Source organism: Homarus americanus, unplaced genomic scaffold, assembly GCF_018991925.1.
Source record: "Homarus americanus isolate GMGI-L3 unplaced genomic scaffold, GMGI_Hamer_2.0 scaffold32929, whole genome shotgun sequence".
NCBI classification, from domain to species: Eukaryota; Metazoa; Arthropoda; class Malacostraca; order Decapoda; family Nephropidae; genus Homarus; species Homarus americanus.
Window position 1 is genome coordinate 6,798,357 of NW_024737097.1, and position 17,192 is coordinate 6,815,548.

General features: G+C 40.2%; 1 protein-coding gene across 1 annotated transcript in view; it reads right to left on the minus strand.

Annotated features, from left to right (window-relative positions):
• Window positions 1–418: 418 nt before the first annotated feature.
• Window positions 419–17,192, minus strand: part of LOC121873371 (cytochrome P450 monooxygenase patI-like) — a 58,340-nt gene continuing 41,566 nt past the window's right edge. Inside the window, exons 3-5 of the mRNA XM_042376923.1 lie at window positions 5,124–5,327; window positions 2,220–2,394; window positions 419–840 (exon numbers count right to left, since the gene is read on the minus strand). Of these exons, the coding sequence (XP_042232857.1) occupies window positions 650–840; window positions 2,220–2,394; window positions 5,124–5,327 (570 nt within the window). The 3' untranslated portion in view covers window positions 419–649. The remainder of the gene's footprint in view (window positions 841–2,219; window positions 2,395–5,123; window positions 5,328–17,192) is intronic.

A 17,192-nucleotide genomic window follows, 5' to 3' on the forward strand; every position in this document is an offset into this window, starting at 1 on the left:
GTCTTTATTCAAGACATATTCAGAGGCAACTGGATTACATGGACAGAGAGAGGCATAATTATACAGGGTGACCTTATTAAACATGAGGTCAGGTCACAATGACCTGACCTGTCTAGTCACGTGGCTCCCTTTCTCTTAAGCTCCTCTACGGGTGTGTTGGTGTTGGTATGGGGATTAGTGGATGACATCATTATAACCGACCTGACCTATATATGAACTAATGATATATATATATATATATATATATATATGTATGTATATATATATATATATATATATATATATATATATATATATATATATATATATATATATATATATATATATATATATATATATACATATGTGTGTGTGTGTGCGTATAATTTTATGTGTTTGTGTGTGTATGTGTGCATAACTGTAGGTCATGTATGTATGTATGTATACATATATGTTTGTAAATATGTATGCATGTATGTATGTATGTATGTATGTATGTATGTATGTATGTATGTATGTAAGCTTTCACTATCAATACGAACAATAAAAGATAATGCTATTCCCATAACCTAAAATAAACCATATATTGTTGCCTCTGGAGGAGAGAACAATGTTAATACAATGAACAGATAAAGTGTGAAGATACAACACAGTAGTTTTGGTGACCATCTTATTCTTCAACTCTGGGATGGAACACCAGCTGGAAGGGCCTCGGGCAGAGAGAGATGCCACATACAGGGTCACTCGAGGGGTCGTCCTTCAGGCCTTCATCGAGGCTAACGTTAAAGTGACGAAGAATTTTCGTGCTGAAGACGAAGAGGATCATCTTAGCAAACTCGTCTCCTATACACATTCTTCGACCTGTATGAGAGGAAAGATATTGTGTAACTTGTCACATCTTGACCTTAATGTCACTTTGTTAACTATAAATCAGTAACTCCTTCACTTACCTGGTTTAATAGAGTCGAGCCAATATAAGTCTATGAAATACTTGTATGGGGTGGTTAAAATAAATGGCCATAGGTAGTAACGAAAACGTTGCTCACTTCGTTCGCTTGTCTTGTCAAAATTCTTGCAGAAAAAGTGACCTCCTTGGACTGTAAAGGTGTAACAAAAGAATAATAAGATGAAAAAATAGACTTGCAGTGGTAAGGGCAGAAGCTGAGTGAACCTTGAGGCTGTGACAGGCAAGACTAAACCGTAAGTCTGTGAATGGGCAAGAGAGCGTGATGTGACCGATAGAGGTTCAGGTATCCCTTTCACTCCATGTGATGGCACTTTTTGTTACGGCTATCGCTGCCCCGGCATCAATTACGCTCACCCTGTTGTAGGATGGACCTCCTTTCCCAAGATGCACCGGATACACACATATACACACACCCAAGAATGGTAACAATGGTGGTACGGCAGACAGTCTCCCCTGGACTAGGAGAATGCATGGTTATGTTAGATGTCATCTGTAACACGTGAGGCCGCTACCATTACCACTGTTCCCTCAATCTTTTCCCGCGATCATGACCTTCATCTGGTTGTCCCTATCACCTGGTTGTCTCATCCTCAACACCGTACCTCCTAATTACTGCAGGATCACAGGCTGCAAAGTGACTTAACCTAACCTAACCTAACCTAACCTAACCTAACCTAACTAACACAGTCTCATCTACGTGAAAAACAGAAGTTATTATCTTTTACAACACTCAATAATTTTACAGTTGTCGCTGAAGGTTCACTCAGATTAATGTAATTACTGTGAAGTCTACTGTACACCATTGCCTTTTCCTTTAAACTCACAATAAACAAAAACTCACTGCGATAAGTCATCCTGGATTTTTCTGTTGTTATTCATCTTCTGACTTCGCTTTCTACATTTCTCTAGCGGAGTCTTAACCATCTGTCTTACATCAGGGGCGAGAATTCTAAAACACTCCTCAACTGCTAAATTTTGCACATCAACCCACCTGTTCCTCAGCGTGACCTGTCCTGAGAAAGACATCCACGTCGGGTCACATCACTTCTTGATCCCTGATACCATCCTGTCTACCTGTGTATTTAATTCTAAATGTCTATAACTACCCGACGTTTTTTTTTAAGTTTGATTAACAGTCTAATCTTAGTAATAAATCTGTTCCTTGGCACTGATCTAGAAGAGTGCCAGTGCCAGGTCTTATCTCCACTTCATTAAATAAGTTGGTAGCAGGTTTATTTCTCCATTTTTCGTTCACGTGTGAATGAAGACTCACCTGTCTGAAAGGGCATAAAAGCTGGGTGTCTGATCACTTTACCCTCCTCGTCTATGAACCTTTCAGGGCGGTACTGGTCAGGCTGGGTCCAGATGGCAGGGTCGTGGTGAACATACCATAACAGCGGCAGCAGCATAGTGCCCTTGGGGATCCTATAACCGTCGACCGTCAACTGCTGCAGGGGCGAGGAGACACTGAATTACAACATCTTCCTCTGCCTTGTACTGCCAAATTCTACGTTACAATAACAGACTACTCACCCACTAGTTTTTCTTTGTAAGCGTAAATCATAGCGAAAATATTAACTAGTAATAAAGTTCTAATTCATTAATAAATAAATAAAACTAATCTTATTTTTCATACTACATGAATCAATACAGTGAAGGAAACTAATAATTGTGTCTTCCTTTTCAAATTCCTGGGCATGTCATTATCCGAGTCTCACCTATATGGCACTTAAGATGCCTCATGTAAATGGTACCTTAGACCCTCATTTATATGGCACATAAGAGTTTCGCCTGTATGGCACCTTAGACTCTCACTTACAGTATATGGCACCTATATGGCGGTATCAGGAAAATTGCCCCGCGGACAATTGCCCCCGACAACTGCCCCCTGGGAAATTGGCCCCCATGGGACAATTGTCTCCCATTGCCAGTAAATAACTGGCACAAAACATGGAACTAACTGAATAGAGAGGAGAAAATAACACTAAGATTTAATGCTTTATTTTCATGTTTTATTTGTAGTAATAGTTATATATGTTGAAATCAGAAACCGAAAAGCGACCAAAATAACCAGAAAGCGAAATTTTGCGTTTGAATTTTACCCTAACCTAACCTAACCCAATCCAAACTAACCTAACCTATTCCTCTCAAATTCTTGTACGATGGTTGCTATTCTGGCTGTTGAATCTTGACAACGTTTCCTCTTAGGTGGTACTGGATATCCTGCAATCATCTGGTTGATGGTGATGTTGGTCAGTGCCTGTTCCCTCTTAAACACTTCAAGAAATTTCCAGATATTTGGATGGAATGAAGTAATGTTAGGTTGCATGTGGTTATGCCATCCTTCCAAGAAGTTGTTAGTGCGAGGTAAATCTTCGGCTATACGATCATAAATATTCCACATGATGACAGAGAAACGTGGAGCTCGCCTGTTATGTCGACGTTGTCTGCCAATGTATGTATCTTCGAGGTACTCTATGACAGGATCAGCTTCAGGTGGCATAGTCTCTTGCAGTGACTCAAATGCGTCGACCACTTCAGCTTGTGGGATGAATGCCAGCGCTAGTAGCATTCGAATTTTCAGGGCAAAGTCAGCAGATAGGTTAAAATGACTGCAGTAAGTCAGGTCAGGTTTTGGTCAGCTGTACATAAGATTCACTCGGGCAATGGGGTCAATTGTCACATGAGGGCAGTTGTCCAGGGGGCAGTTGTCAGGGGGCAATTGTCCGGGGAGTGGGGCAATTGTCCAGGGGGCAGTTGTCCGAGAACCCTATATGGCACCAAAGAGTCTCACCTGTATGGCACCTAAGAACCTCACCTATATGGTATCTGAGAGTCTTACTTTTATGGCACCTAAGAGCTTCATCTATATGGCCCTAAGAGAATCAACTATATACCACCTAAGAGTTTCACCTCCATGGCACCTAAGAACTTCACCTATAGGGCACCTAAAAGTCATACTTATATGACACCTAAGAGCCTCACCTGTAAGCCACCTATGAGCCTTACCTGTATGGCACCTAAGAGTCTCACCTATATGGCACCTCAGAGCCTCACTTATGGCACCTATGAACCTCATCTGTATAGCACCTAAGAGCCTCACTTTATGGCACCTAAGAGCTTCACTTTATGACACCTAAGAGCCTCACCTGTATGGCACCTGAGACCCTCACATATATGGCACCAAAGAGCCTCACTTTATGGCACCTCAGGCGCCTTACCTGGATGCCACCTATGAGTCTTACCTGTATGGCACCTAAGAGTCTCACCTATATGGCACCTAAGACCCTCACATGTATGGCACCAAAGAGTCTCACCTGTATGGCACCTAAGAACCTCACCTATATGGTATCTGAGAGTCTTACTTTTATGGCACCTAAGAGCTTCATCTATATGGCCCTAAGAGAATCAACTATATACCACCTAAGAGTTTCACCTCCATGGCACCTAAGAACTTCACCTATAGGGCACCTAAAAGTCATACTTATATGACACCTAAGAGCCTCACCTGTAAGCCACCTATGAGCCTTACCTGTATGGCACCTAAGACCCTCAAATGTATGGCACCAAAGAGTCTCACTTTATGGCACCTAAGAGTCTCACTTATATGACACCTAAGATCCTCACCTATGTGGCACGTAAGAGTCTCACCTTTGTGGCACCTAAGAGCCTCATCTATGTGGCACCTAAGAGTTTCACTTATATGACACGTAAGAGCCTCATCTGTGTGGCACCTGAGTCTCACCTATGTGGCACCTAAGATCCTCACATGTATGGCACCAAAGAGTTTCACCTGTATGCCACCTAAGAGTCTCACTTTTATGGCACCTAAGAGTCTCACTTATATGACACCTAAGATCCTCACCTATGTGGCACGTAAGAGTCTCACCTTTGTGGCACCTAATATTCTCACCTATGTAGCACCTAAGAGTCTCACCTGTGTGACACCTAAGAGTCTCACCTGTATGGCACCTAAGAGTCTCACCTGTATGCCACCTAAGAGTTTCACTTGTGTGGCACCTAAGAGTCTCACCTGTGTGGTATTTCAGAGTCTCACCTGTGTTGTACCTAAGAGTATCACCTGTATGGCACCTAAGAGTCCCACCTGAGTTGCACCTAAGAGTCTCATCTGTGTGGCACCCCAGAGTCTCACCTTTGTTGTACCTCAGAATCTCACCTGTGTGGCACCGTGGGGTATGCCGAGGGGTAGGATGCTGCGGAGTCTCTGGGTTTCGAGGATGGCAGCCTGTGTGTAGGGCAGCAGGTGAGCGCTCGTCAAGGTCACCGGGTCCCCAGCAAGGACGCGCTCCTCCACTTCCCTCTGCACCTTCCTCTGGGGGGCGACACAAGGAGTAAAGGAACTGCCCTGTGTACTGTGAATCTTTACATGAAGGCATTACAGTTATGGATTACGGTTATATTTGAGTCGAAAAGAATGCTGGCAAAATTTCTAAGTTCGCAAGTCAAGATCACAGTAGAGAATAAGTGACAAAGTGAAAGTGTGAATTAATTAACTCCAGGGTAGTACGTAACACATATTATTAAGTAGGAATTAAATACACTCATAATTATAGTAATTCAAGGCAGCAATTTACAATACTACAGACATTTAAGATTATCATTACTTGCGCCTGTATTTTTGTGTAAAGAAGCTTAAGGTAAAAATATTATCATCACCAACACAAATATTATCAACACCAATAAAAATATTATTATCACCAACACAAATAGTATCATCACCAACACAAATGTTATCAACACCAACACAAATATTATCATCACCAACACAAATAATATTATCACCAACACAAATATTATTATCACCAATACAAATAGTATCATCACCAACACAAATATTATCAACACCAATACAAATATTATTATCACCATCACAAATATTATTATCACCATCACAAATATGCAAGGAAATATGTGTAAAAACATTGAATGTGACACTTTCAAAGATTTCAGGCCACCTGGCTTATTATATTATGAAAATTGTAATTACTACATTGAATAGGGGGTGCTTGGGGACATTCTTGCCGTTTATCCCAAATTTGCTACCCCACACTGATTAGTCTTCAATTAAAATATGACGTCCAATGTATATGAACCACTGTCTTGCATGGCAGCGAACAGTGACATCACCCACATGACTCTGACCTATATATACTGTTAATGAATATGATGTACTTCTTTGTGTGCGAACCTCTGGCTTGCATGTCAGTGAACAGTGACATAACCCACATGACTTTGACCTATATATACTGTTGATGAATATGATGCATTTCTATGTGTGCGAATCTCTAGCCTGCATGGCAGTGAACAATAACATCATCCACATGAATCTGACCTATATATATATATATATATATATATATATATATATATATATATATATATATATATATATATATATATATATATATATATATATATATATATATGCAAGTAAATCACTGTAGTTGCGCGTGATCTAGGTATATGCTGATAACCACAAGGAAAAAAGAAAACACGAAGTTCCCAAGCGCTTTCGTGTAATTCACATCTTCAGGGGTGAGTACAGACTGTACTCACCCAAGATTGCACAAGTATATATATATATATATATATATATATATATATATATATATATATATATATATATATATAAAAATTTCTGAATATTACATATATATATATATATATATATATATATATATATATATATATATATATATATATATATATATATATATATATATATACTGTTAATGAATATGATGTATTTCTTTGTGTATGAACCTCTGTCCTGCGTGGCAATGAGAAGTGATACCACCCTCAGTGTCATGACCTGACTGAATTACTCAGAATAGGCAAACTGTACCCCAAGCTTTGTCAAGAAATTTGTTAAACTAAAACTAACAGTAAAAACATTCACACACCAATTTAATATAACCTCCATCAGCGAGTTGTTAACCTAACCAAACCTAACCTAACATCCACTAGTAAGCCGTGAATTCAACTCTGAGGCGAGGGAGTGACGTTACTCCAGGGTTGTGAGGTGCAGGAACTGTTCACCTGGAGTGTAGAGCTGAGACAGCTAAGGCCTTGGTGGATATAGACTCCACCTATATTATCAAGGAGTCGGTGACCGCTATATTGAACATCTATATATAATCTTAGTATTATATACGTGTGTTTGATAAGAATTAAGTGAATTCGTTATATATATATATTTTTTTTTGCTGTCAGATTAAATAGTTACAAATGGGTGCGTTGAGGTGAGAGTGACGTGATTAGTGATCCAGCGATAATTGAAACGATAACTGAATTATCCCCGACGACAGTAATACAAGAAAAAAATCCACCTGGTACGCTCAAGAAAGCAAAACAATAGAGCAGAGATAACTGGTAGATATGCAGAAAAAAAACAACAACAATTGGATAGATTCTCGTGTGATTACAAATTCACATTTAGAGTAGATTAGATAGGTAATATACAGCCTTGAGAAGAGAGAGAGAGAGAGAACAGACAGATATGTATGAAGCTAGTGCAAGTTTCTTTATTCCCTTCTGGTCAAAGCGTCTCACTCTCCGCCACCAACAACTCCAATGCGTCCCGTACATAGCAGATAGAACACCAAAGTCCAATCCTAAGACATCCTTATCAGTACATCTAACCATTATCACAATTATTATCATCACTCTGCCATCACCATTTTCACTATTAACACCATGAGGTTAATAGGACAAAGGTCAAGGACAAAGTTGGGCCTTTAAAGTCAGGGAGGGGAGAATTGATAAATGGCAGTGAAGACATGAGCAAAGCATTGAACAGCTACTTCTTATCAGGTTTCACAGAAGAAATTTGCTATGAAATTCCGGAGGTGGAACTGATATTTAAGGGAAAGGAAGAAGAGAAATTAAAGAATATCACCATTAGAAAAGAGGATGTTCTTAAGAAGATAAATAAACTAAAGAACACAAAATCCCCAGGGCCGGATGAAATTTTTCCTCGAGTCTTAAAAGAGTGTAGGGAACATATTAGCGGACCCCTCGTAAACTTATTTACAAAATCATTAGACACTGGAGTTGTGCCAGAGTTGTGGAAACAGGCGAATGTAGTACCCATATTTAAAAAGGGAGACAGAGCATTAGCGTCAAATTACCGGTCGATCAGTTTGACGTCAGTAGTGGGGAAATTTCTTGAATCAATTATAGCAGATAGCATCCGATCGCATCTAGAGAAAAGCAAATTAATCTACGACTCTCAACATGTGTTTACAAAGGGAAAATCTTGTCTAACAAATCTGCTTACGTTTTTTAGGAAAGTCTTCGAGGTAGTAGATAATGACGAAAATTACGATATTATTTACTTAGACTTTAGCAAAGCATTTGACAGAGTACCGCATCAGAGGCTTCTGAGAAAAATTAAGGCTCATGGTATCGAGGGGAAAGTTTTAAATTGGATAAAATCATGGCTCACCGATAGAACGCAGAGGGTCAGCGTAGATTGTGTTAAATCTGAGTGGGGCCGTGTAACCAGTGGGGTTCCCCAGGGGTCAGCACTAGGCCCACTCTTGTTCATAATCTACATAAACGATTTAGATACTGGGATCAGCAGTGACATAAGCAAGTTTGCGGATGACACCAAAATAGGGCGGCAAATTAATTCAGGGCAGGATGCAAATGCATTACAGGAGGATCTAAATAAACTGCAGGGGTGGTCTGAAAAATGGCAAATGAAATTCAACACCAGCAAGTGCAGCGTACTTAATATTGGAAGAACAAATACTTATAATGTATACAGCCTGAACAACATCAACCTAGAGAAGTCGACTTGTGAAAGAGACCTAGGGGTACTTGTAAGCCCGGACCTACGGCCTAGAAAACAGTGCGTTAATGCTCGAAATAAGGCAAACAGAGTATTGGGTTTTATATCTAGAAGTGTAAGTAACAAGAGTGCAGAGGTCTTATTGCAACTATATCTTGCCTAGTCAGGCCGCACCTCGATTATGCGGTTCAGTTCTGGTGCCCCTATTATAGAATGGATATAAATTCACTAGAGTCGGTGCAGCGAAGAATGACAAAAATGATTCAGGGACTTAGAAACCTTCCATATCAGGATAGGTTAAAGAAACTTAACTTACATTCCCTAGAAAGACGAAGAATGAGGGGAGATATGATAGAAGTATTTAAGTGGGTGAAAGGAATCAATAAAGGGGATATAGATAAAGTTCTTATAATATCCGAGCAGGATAGGACTCGGAGCAACGGATTCAAGTTGGATAAGTTTAGGTTTAGGAGGGAGATAGGAAGAAACTGGTTCACAAATAGGGTGGTGGACGAGTGGAACAAGCTTAGCAACTTTGTAGTAAGTGCGGGAACTCTGGAAAGTTTCAAAAGGAGGCTAGATAGATTCATGGATGATAGAGAGTGGTAGTAACTCTCGACAGGAGCTGCCATGCACAGGCCAACCGGCCTATTGCAGACTCCTTATTTTCTTATGTTCTTATGTTCTTAAGTTAGGTGAGGTTACATTACGTTAGGTTTGGTCAGATTATGTGAGGGGTACTTTAGGTTATGTTAGGTTAAGTTATGCTATGATTAGGTTAGGTTAAGTTAGGTTAGGTTAGGTTAGAGCAGGTTACTGTATGATAAGGTGCGATTATTTAGGTTAAAGTTAAGACTACGTTCTCGATACATATCAGTATTTAGCTCATCTGTTCGTAATAGTTCTGTACGTGGATGTAATTTTAAAAGGTACTTGGTTATAAACGAGAAAGAGTACAGGAAGGTCCATTACTGAAGTGTACATTACAGTACCCTGATTTTCACGTACCCTCAGGGAGCTTGACTTATGACCACCCGAACAAGTCAAAGGTCACACATTATACTAATACCCGATGAAACTATTTCCGTATAAGATGGGATGTTAAGAGTTTTAAACGAGCGAAATTAATTGTATGGAGACCTTGCACATCAACAAGCGAGGAGGACTAACGTGTTGCTGTAATACAAACATTCACAAGATCTCCACTAAAATATGTAAGACACTTTGTATTCATTTTTTTTTCTGAGGCTCGCTGATATATTTCCATTCTTTTATGTAAAATAAAATCTCGTCCGCACGAAAGAAGTAACCTAACCTAACCAAATTTAACCTAACCTAACCTAACCAAAGCTAAGCTAATCTAACCTAATGTAAGCAAAGCTAACCTAACCTAACCTAATTCACACCTTCAGGTATCGTTAGGGTGTTTAATCATTAGGTGTTATAAGCTGGGGTTAATCTTTATGTAATCCATATATTCTTAATACTATTAGTGATATGATGTTAAAATGAAGACTAGAACAAGCAAAAGAAACTCACAACCTTAATCTTTCTGAATTTTCCCCCAACAAAACAGCAAGGTGATGATGGTAATTACAAGGGTCATTAAGGTCACATTTCTAAATACTAACAGAAGTCTTAATGTCTGCTGGTAATAAATTCATCACATTCTAAATACTGCTTTTTGTAAAGCTTTTATAAATACTTAGGAATAAAAGAAACAACAAATCATTTGTGGAACTGGGAATTTGATTATTCTTTTCAAATTTCGTATACAACTTTTTATGTCAATGAGGGGCAAAAAAAATACCTGTTACGAGTTACTAAACACTATATTGTACTTGAGAATCCTCCTAATGTTTTCATATTTGACTATATTGGCTTATTATTGTATTTACCTGGCCAGGCTGATTTACATGTGAACATAAGTCCGGGGAGAAAAATGAAGTCTGTGAGAAATCTCTCCTGAATGATTCCTTCACCGGGAACAGCCAGCAAGTGAAAGGAGCGAGTACTAGTGTAGGGTGTGTGTGTGCGTGTGTGTGTGTGTGTGTGTGTGTGCAGCCTCAAGCTGATCAGGGTCGAGTTATTGGGGGAAAGATCAGCTGAAAACGCTGCCTTGAATACCTGCTCCATCAATGCTTATTACCCAATCTCGCCAGCAAGTATCAAAACTTATCAAAGAAGAAAAATCAAACAGACGCTACAACACCACCCGCCTTCACACAACTGGCAGGCGATCAAGTTAAGAATCAGTAGGTACTGCCGGCGCCAAAGACCGGTCCCTATCTACCCGTGGGCCTGGTATCTGAACCACCTAGTGCCCTCCCCGTGTCTCACGACTTGCATCTCGCAGCCACTAGAACACCAGAGAAGTGTCAGGAAAATTATTAAATGCGGAATCTCAAACAGGGAGGTACTACCGCCTGGGAAGATATTGGAAGCTTAATGTATTATCTAATTGTAGACCCTGCTGCCATATGGCATCACGAAAATTTTGACCAAGTCACAGGCTGCTGATCTGACTTTCTGCCTCATTGACACACAATTGCAGGGTCTCAATTGTTTCTCTTACCATTGACAACACAACATACATATATTGTTTTTAACTTTCGATTTTTTTTTCATTTTTGTATTTCTTTATGGTTCTTAATTACTATTATTATTATTATTATTATTATTATTAATATTATTATTATTATTATTATTATTATTATTATTATTATTATTATTATTATTATTATTATTATTATTATTATTATTATTATTATTTTATTATTATTATTATTATTATTATTATTATTATTATTATTATTATTATTATTATTATTATTATTATTATTATTATTATTATTATTATTATTATTATTATTATTATTATTATTACATTTTCGTTCCCCAGGCCCCGATGTGGGTCAGTGACCTGTGCCCGAGTGAGCTAGTCCCCGTAAAAAAAAAAAAAAAATAGTGTACTTGCATCGGATGGGGTAAGTTGCGGGTACAGTTGGAGTTAACGAGGTCGAGCGTGTTTGGTGGGTACGTCTGGCTGGGTCGGCGAGGTTTTGTCAATAACACACCTTGACTAGACACGCTTCGAGTTTACACACAGTCTCCTGCAGCACCGCACAGTCCTTAATGTATATATATATTTTTTTTTTTTATTATTATTATCTATTGGGCACCCCCTACATCCCTACATCCTTGTGTTAGGTGAAGCGCAAAAGCGTTTACAGTGCCCAACAGGGAAGCATGCTAAGTTCATGCTTGCCTTTATGTCTAATGAGTTCAGGGCGTAGAAGCCTGAAGAGTCAAGGGCGTAGAAGCCTGAAGAGTCAATAGTTTATGTCATCAAGTTATTGGAAGCTCCAACAACTCCCTGAATACGAATTCGCAACTTTCGACTTACAGCATGTACCTACTTTACTGCTAGGTGAACAGGGACTAATGGGGCTAGGAAGTATGTCCAAACAACTTCCACTGGCCCGGGAATCGAACCCGTGACATCTCGCTTGCGAAGGCAAGAGCGGTACCACTCTACCACCAGCATCCTCCTTAATGTATAAAGTGAGGTTGTTTGTGTGTGTGTGTGTGTGTGTGTGGGGAGAGGGGGTGTTGAAGAGGTGAACTTGTTGACTTAGGTGTGTCATCGTTAGGTCATCCTGATGAAGCGTGACAGTATGCGTCAGTACGATAAAGACAGGCGAGTTCTTTTACGTATACACATTGACTCACATAATAAACCACATGCATTAAAGAAACACAACGATTATGGAAACAATAAACAGGTGTCATGTAGCTAATTTCCTGCTTGATAAATTAGATCTTTGTCATCCAACTCATGAAATCAAATTATTAATGACAAATTTATGATAGAATTTGTTTCTACCATATTGAAAACTGATACACATGCTTGAAACACGGTCCAAACATTCATACACACGGTGGGTGTCATAGTCATTATTCGGTGAAAAATATTAGTTTCTCATTGGAAATTTCCCTTTTCGTATCTTTAGGGAGGAGATTAGAATACCTGTAATGAAACTGAAGAAACGCAATTCCAAGGCAAAGACACTCGTGAGGTGATCTACAGCAGGGGTGGCCAACCTGTCGATCGCAAGATCTTTACTAGTCGATCGCATGGCAAAGTTAAACTTATTGATCCATCTTTCTTAAGCTGCCATACAAAAATCCTCTTCAAATTTTACTCATAATCATTGGGATATTATATTTGTTTAGATTTTTTTCTGGGAATAGATTATCATTATGGACACACCAGAGCCATTCATACGTAAAAACTTCGACTGTGCCGTGCTGTGTGTGTGGCGGAACCTGATAGGAAGTGTTCGCGTTCATACGGGCCGGCGCTGGCTGGTTCCTGGCCAGGAAACTGACCAGCAAGTTGTCATCAGTTGTAGGCTAAAACTAGGCAAGTATTTGCTTTTATAGGTGTACAAATACACGTTAAACCTTTTATTAATGAATTTGGTGATGAAAAAGTCTACTCGATATTGAGGAATCTTGTCAAAAGTAAAGAGAGAGAGAATCAGTGCCGGATTTAGACCTGTGGAGGTCCATGGGCAGCCTCTTTGTGGAGGCCCTCCCCATTATAACTACCCAAGAGGGTGGGGTGGCGAGTGAAGCGAGCCTAAACATCTTGGAGTTCGGGGGGCGCTGTAAGCCCCCGGGAAAATTTTGAAATTTGAACACTTCTTTGGAGAATTTTGAAGCCATATGCAGTTATATTGAAGAAATTAGAACATTGAGAAATTTTTAATTAACTGTATATTTATTGATAGTGTACAAATTCCCAACACACACACACACACAAAAGTGAGACATGACTGGAGTCATTCATGTGGTTTCAAGTCGACCAGCCCTGATATAGCTACTACCGCACATGTGGAGGCCCCCAGATTATGGAGGCCCCTGGGTAGCTGCCCACTTTGCCCACTCCTGAATCCGGCCCTGGAGAGAATCATATTTGGCAACCTTGCCCAGCGAGCCACACTTGTCACCAACAATGCAGTGATTTTCAGTCATCTGCAATACTTGGAAGTGTGAGGTGCTGCCTCTGTTATGGAAAAGTCTATGGTGATTCCAAGAATTACTGACTTTTTTGCTTAGCCACAATTCTCGCCGCAACCCTAGAGTAGACAGAAGTGTCCAAACTAGCCGATGACAATTGCTTATAAAAAAAAAGTTAAGAACGTTACGCTGTTCCGTTAGTAATTCTCATATTCATGTAGGAAAAGTCATGGAAAAAAGTAATTCTCGTATTGACGTACGACTTAATCTTTTCCAAATATAGGTTATTGACCATCAACTGAACCAAAAATGAAATCTGGACCAAGTACTAAAAATACCTTAATTTACCATTTTCACATTGAATGGGAAGAAGACTATTTTTTACCATGAATAAATTGAAGTGTCTGTGCTTGATCTGCCATGCGTCTCCAGCTCTAGCTAACAAAGAAAATCCTGAAAGGCATTTCAAAAGTTTTCACAAGAAGTATGATAAAGATTTCCCAGCCAAAAGTGAGCTATGAAAGAGGAAAGTTCATGAACTGAAATCACAGCTTACTGAACAACAAACTCTTTTTACAGAAACACATTAAATCCAAATACTGATCAACAATGTCAGATGAACTCCTGGATGCTTGCTTGAGGCTAGCAGTCACCGCCTACAGTCCTAATTACACAAAGCTGGCAGACAACATGCAGTGCTAACCATCTCATTAGTAAAGTAAGTTTATGATTTTGTCATGTTAACAATATACCATAACAATTATTGAAAAATATTATTTGTTTACTCTCTCTACGAATCTGCGTATTTTATGGCAATGGGTGAATATTAGGCTGGTAGATCGCGTCAGGGTAACTGGAAAAAGTAGATCATATCACACAAAAGGTTGGCCACCCCTGATCTACAGGATTAATTTCTGGCAGCCTGGTCTTTCTTGCGTCAAAATGAACTCACGGATTATGACATCATTGTTATGTACACATTGAAGGTCACTTTGTAGTTAAAAATTTAAGTTATCAAGCACCCTTTTGCATCAAGGGGAAACATGATCAAACTACAAAAATACAAATATCCCGCTGAGTCAAGATTGTCAATATGTTTAATTAGAGAGAAATTACTTACTGTACCTTTGCTTATTACTGTCCCTTTATTGCTCTTTATAATATGTGGTGACTGAGAATGCACGAAACTAGAGTAATAATTATGTGGGTTAAAACTAGTAAAATAATTTCATTTATTAAAGACCTTCAACATTATTTCCAATTAGTTAAGGACTTTCAAGGTATTTTCTCATTGGTTAAAGAGTTTCAAATAATTTCCCATTGGTTTCCTACTGCATAGTGCCTTTGAACACCAATACAGGTTCTCTCGCTCTCTCTCTCTTGCTGGCCACATGACCCAGAGTGAGAGTGAACTGGGTAACCTGCATACCTCTCTCACTCTCTCAACCTGGCGTTTTCCCACCATTCCAGGGAATGCCTTGAGTTTTTTTTTTTTTTTTTTTAGGTTAAGGTGGGGAAAGGATGGAAGGCATGCTGGGGCTCAAGGCACAGCCAGACATGAGGGATGGAGAAGTCACAACATATAGTCGTGGGGGGGAAAGGTTGGAAAAGAAGTTTAATGAGTTAACCAGAGGGGGACGACACCCCTTGTTTTACATATTACAGAGTTTGTTGGCTAACTAAGCTAACCTAGGATTTAGAATGAGGTTACACAATGGTTACTTTGGTTGGAAATGACGAGTTTGATTATACAATTTCATGTTTATTAACATCTTATACTGTATTACGTTATGGACTCGATTGTGACTTGTTAAATGTGAATTTATATCATCTAAGTTTTAATCTAAGGTGGATCACTGTGGCGGACATAGATGGGTCGCGGGTTGGGTTGTTGTAGTGCGGGCAGACTCCGGGACCACCAGGCGTGGGGTCTCCCTCCGTTGATGTCTTCCCCGCGTAGGTGGTCTGAGCTGTGAGGGTCGTCCAGGAGCTTGTCCCAAACCTTCTTCCCTAGGCGATGGAACCTGAAGTTGAGGGCCTCTGTTTTATTTCTTAGGTGGATGGTTTCCACTGTCTCCTGGTAGGGTGGCGCTTGGCCACTGGCTGACCTCAAACACATGTTTTGGAAGCTCTGTAGTTGTTGTAGTCTGGTCTTCCCGAGTGTGACGAGTGATATAGATGGGTACTCCAACACAGGCCTCACCAGCGCCTTGTACAGGTGAACTTGTATCTTCTCAGGCATCAATTTAAAACGTTTTAATTTGGCTGCGGCGACTTTGGCTTTATTTAGTCTGTCCTTCACGTGGGGAATGATGCCCGTCCGAGAAATGATGAGGCCGAGCAACCTGCCTTGTTTAGAGTACTCAATCTCTTCGTCGTCGATCATCAATGGGGCCGGCTTGAATTAGGCTATGGGTATGACCTCAAATTTCGTTTTGTTTGTTTATATTTTCCATTTATTTTCATACTCCGAGATCTCCTCTATTGCCCGAGCAGTGAGTCGCGCCACCCTTGCTGTGGACCTTCCTGGGCAGGTGACGATCTGTGTTACATCGTCGGCATACATGACGTACTCGCTGCCGACGATTGGGGGTGGCAGGTCAGCCGTGTAGAGTGTGTAAAGGGTTGGTGAGAGACAAGAGCCCTGAGGCACGCCGCTCGATAGTGAAAATTCTTCTCCAAAATGTTCTTGCATCTTGATTTTGGCTCTGCGGTCCATAATGAAGTTACACAGCAGGCGCTGTGTGCCAAACTTTGTCAAACGCTTTGCTGACGTCCCTCAGTACTATATTGCACTGCAGGCTGCCAGTCATGGCATTGGTGATCTGCTCGTAGGCCTGGGCTATGGCGGTGGATGTGCCTTTGTACTGACGGAAGCCGAACTGGCGGGGATTATGCACGTCTTCGTCCTCCAGATACATCCGCAATCGCTTGTTGACTATTTTTTCGAATATTTTGGCAGGTACCTCTAGCAGCGATATTGGTCGAAAGTTTTCGACTTTGTTTGGAGGCTTCCCTGCTTTTGGTGTGAGGCGAATAACGGCAATTTTGAACATCTTAGGGAAGTATCCAGAGGCGAGGCAGGCGTTGCATATATGAGCAAGCCTCTCTATCATGTTGTCGGGGAGTTGAGCCAGGATCTTCTTGTTAATGTGACTTTGACCAGGTGATTTGTTTTTAAACCCTTTTATGACGGCTGACACATCTGCAGGAACTATGCGCACCGTCAGGTAGCTTCCGTCAACCAGTCTAGTGAAGTCAGCCCGTGGGAGCGGCTGGAGCAGGTGCTGATGGTCCTGCAACTGACCTAAAATGTCCTCCTCAAACTCCCTGTCGAAGCCCTCGTTCTCCTGTTCGCTAATGGTAAAGATCTTTCGTAAATATCGCCGATGTAGTTGTTCTTGG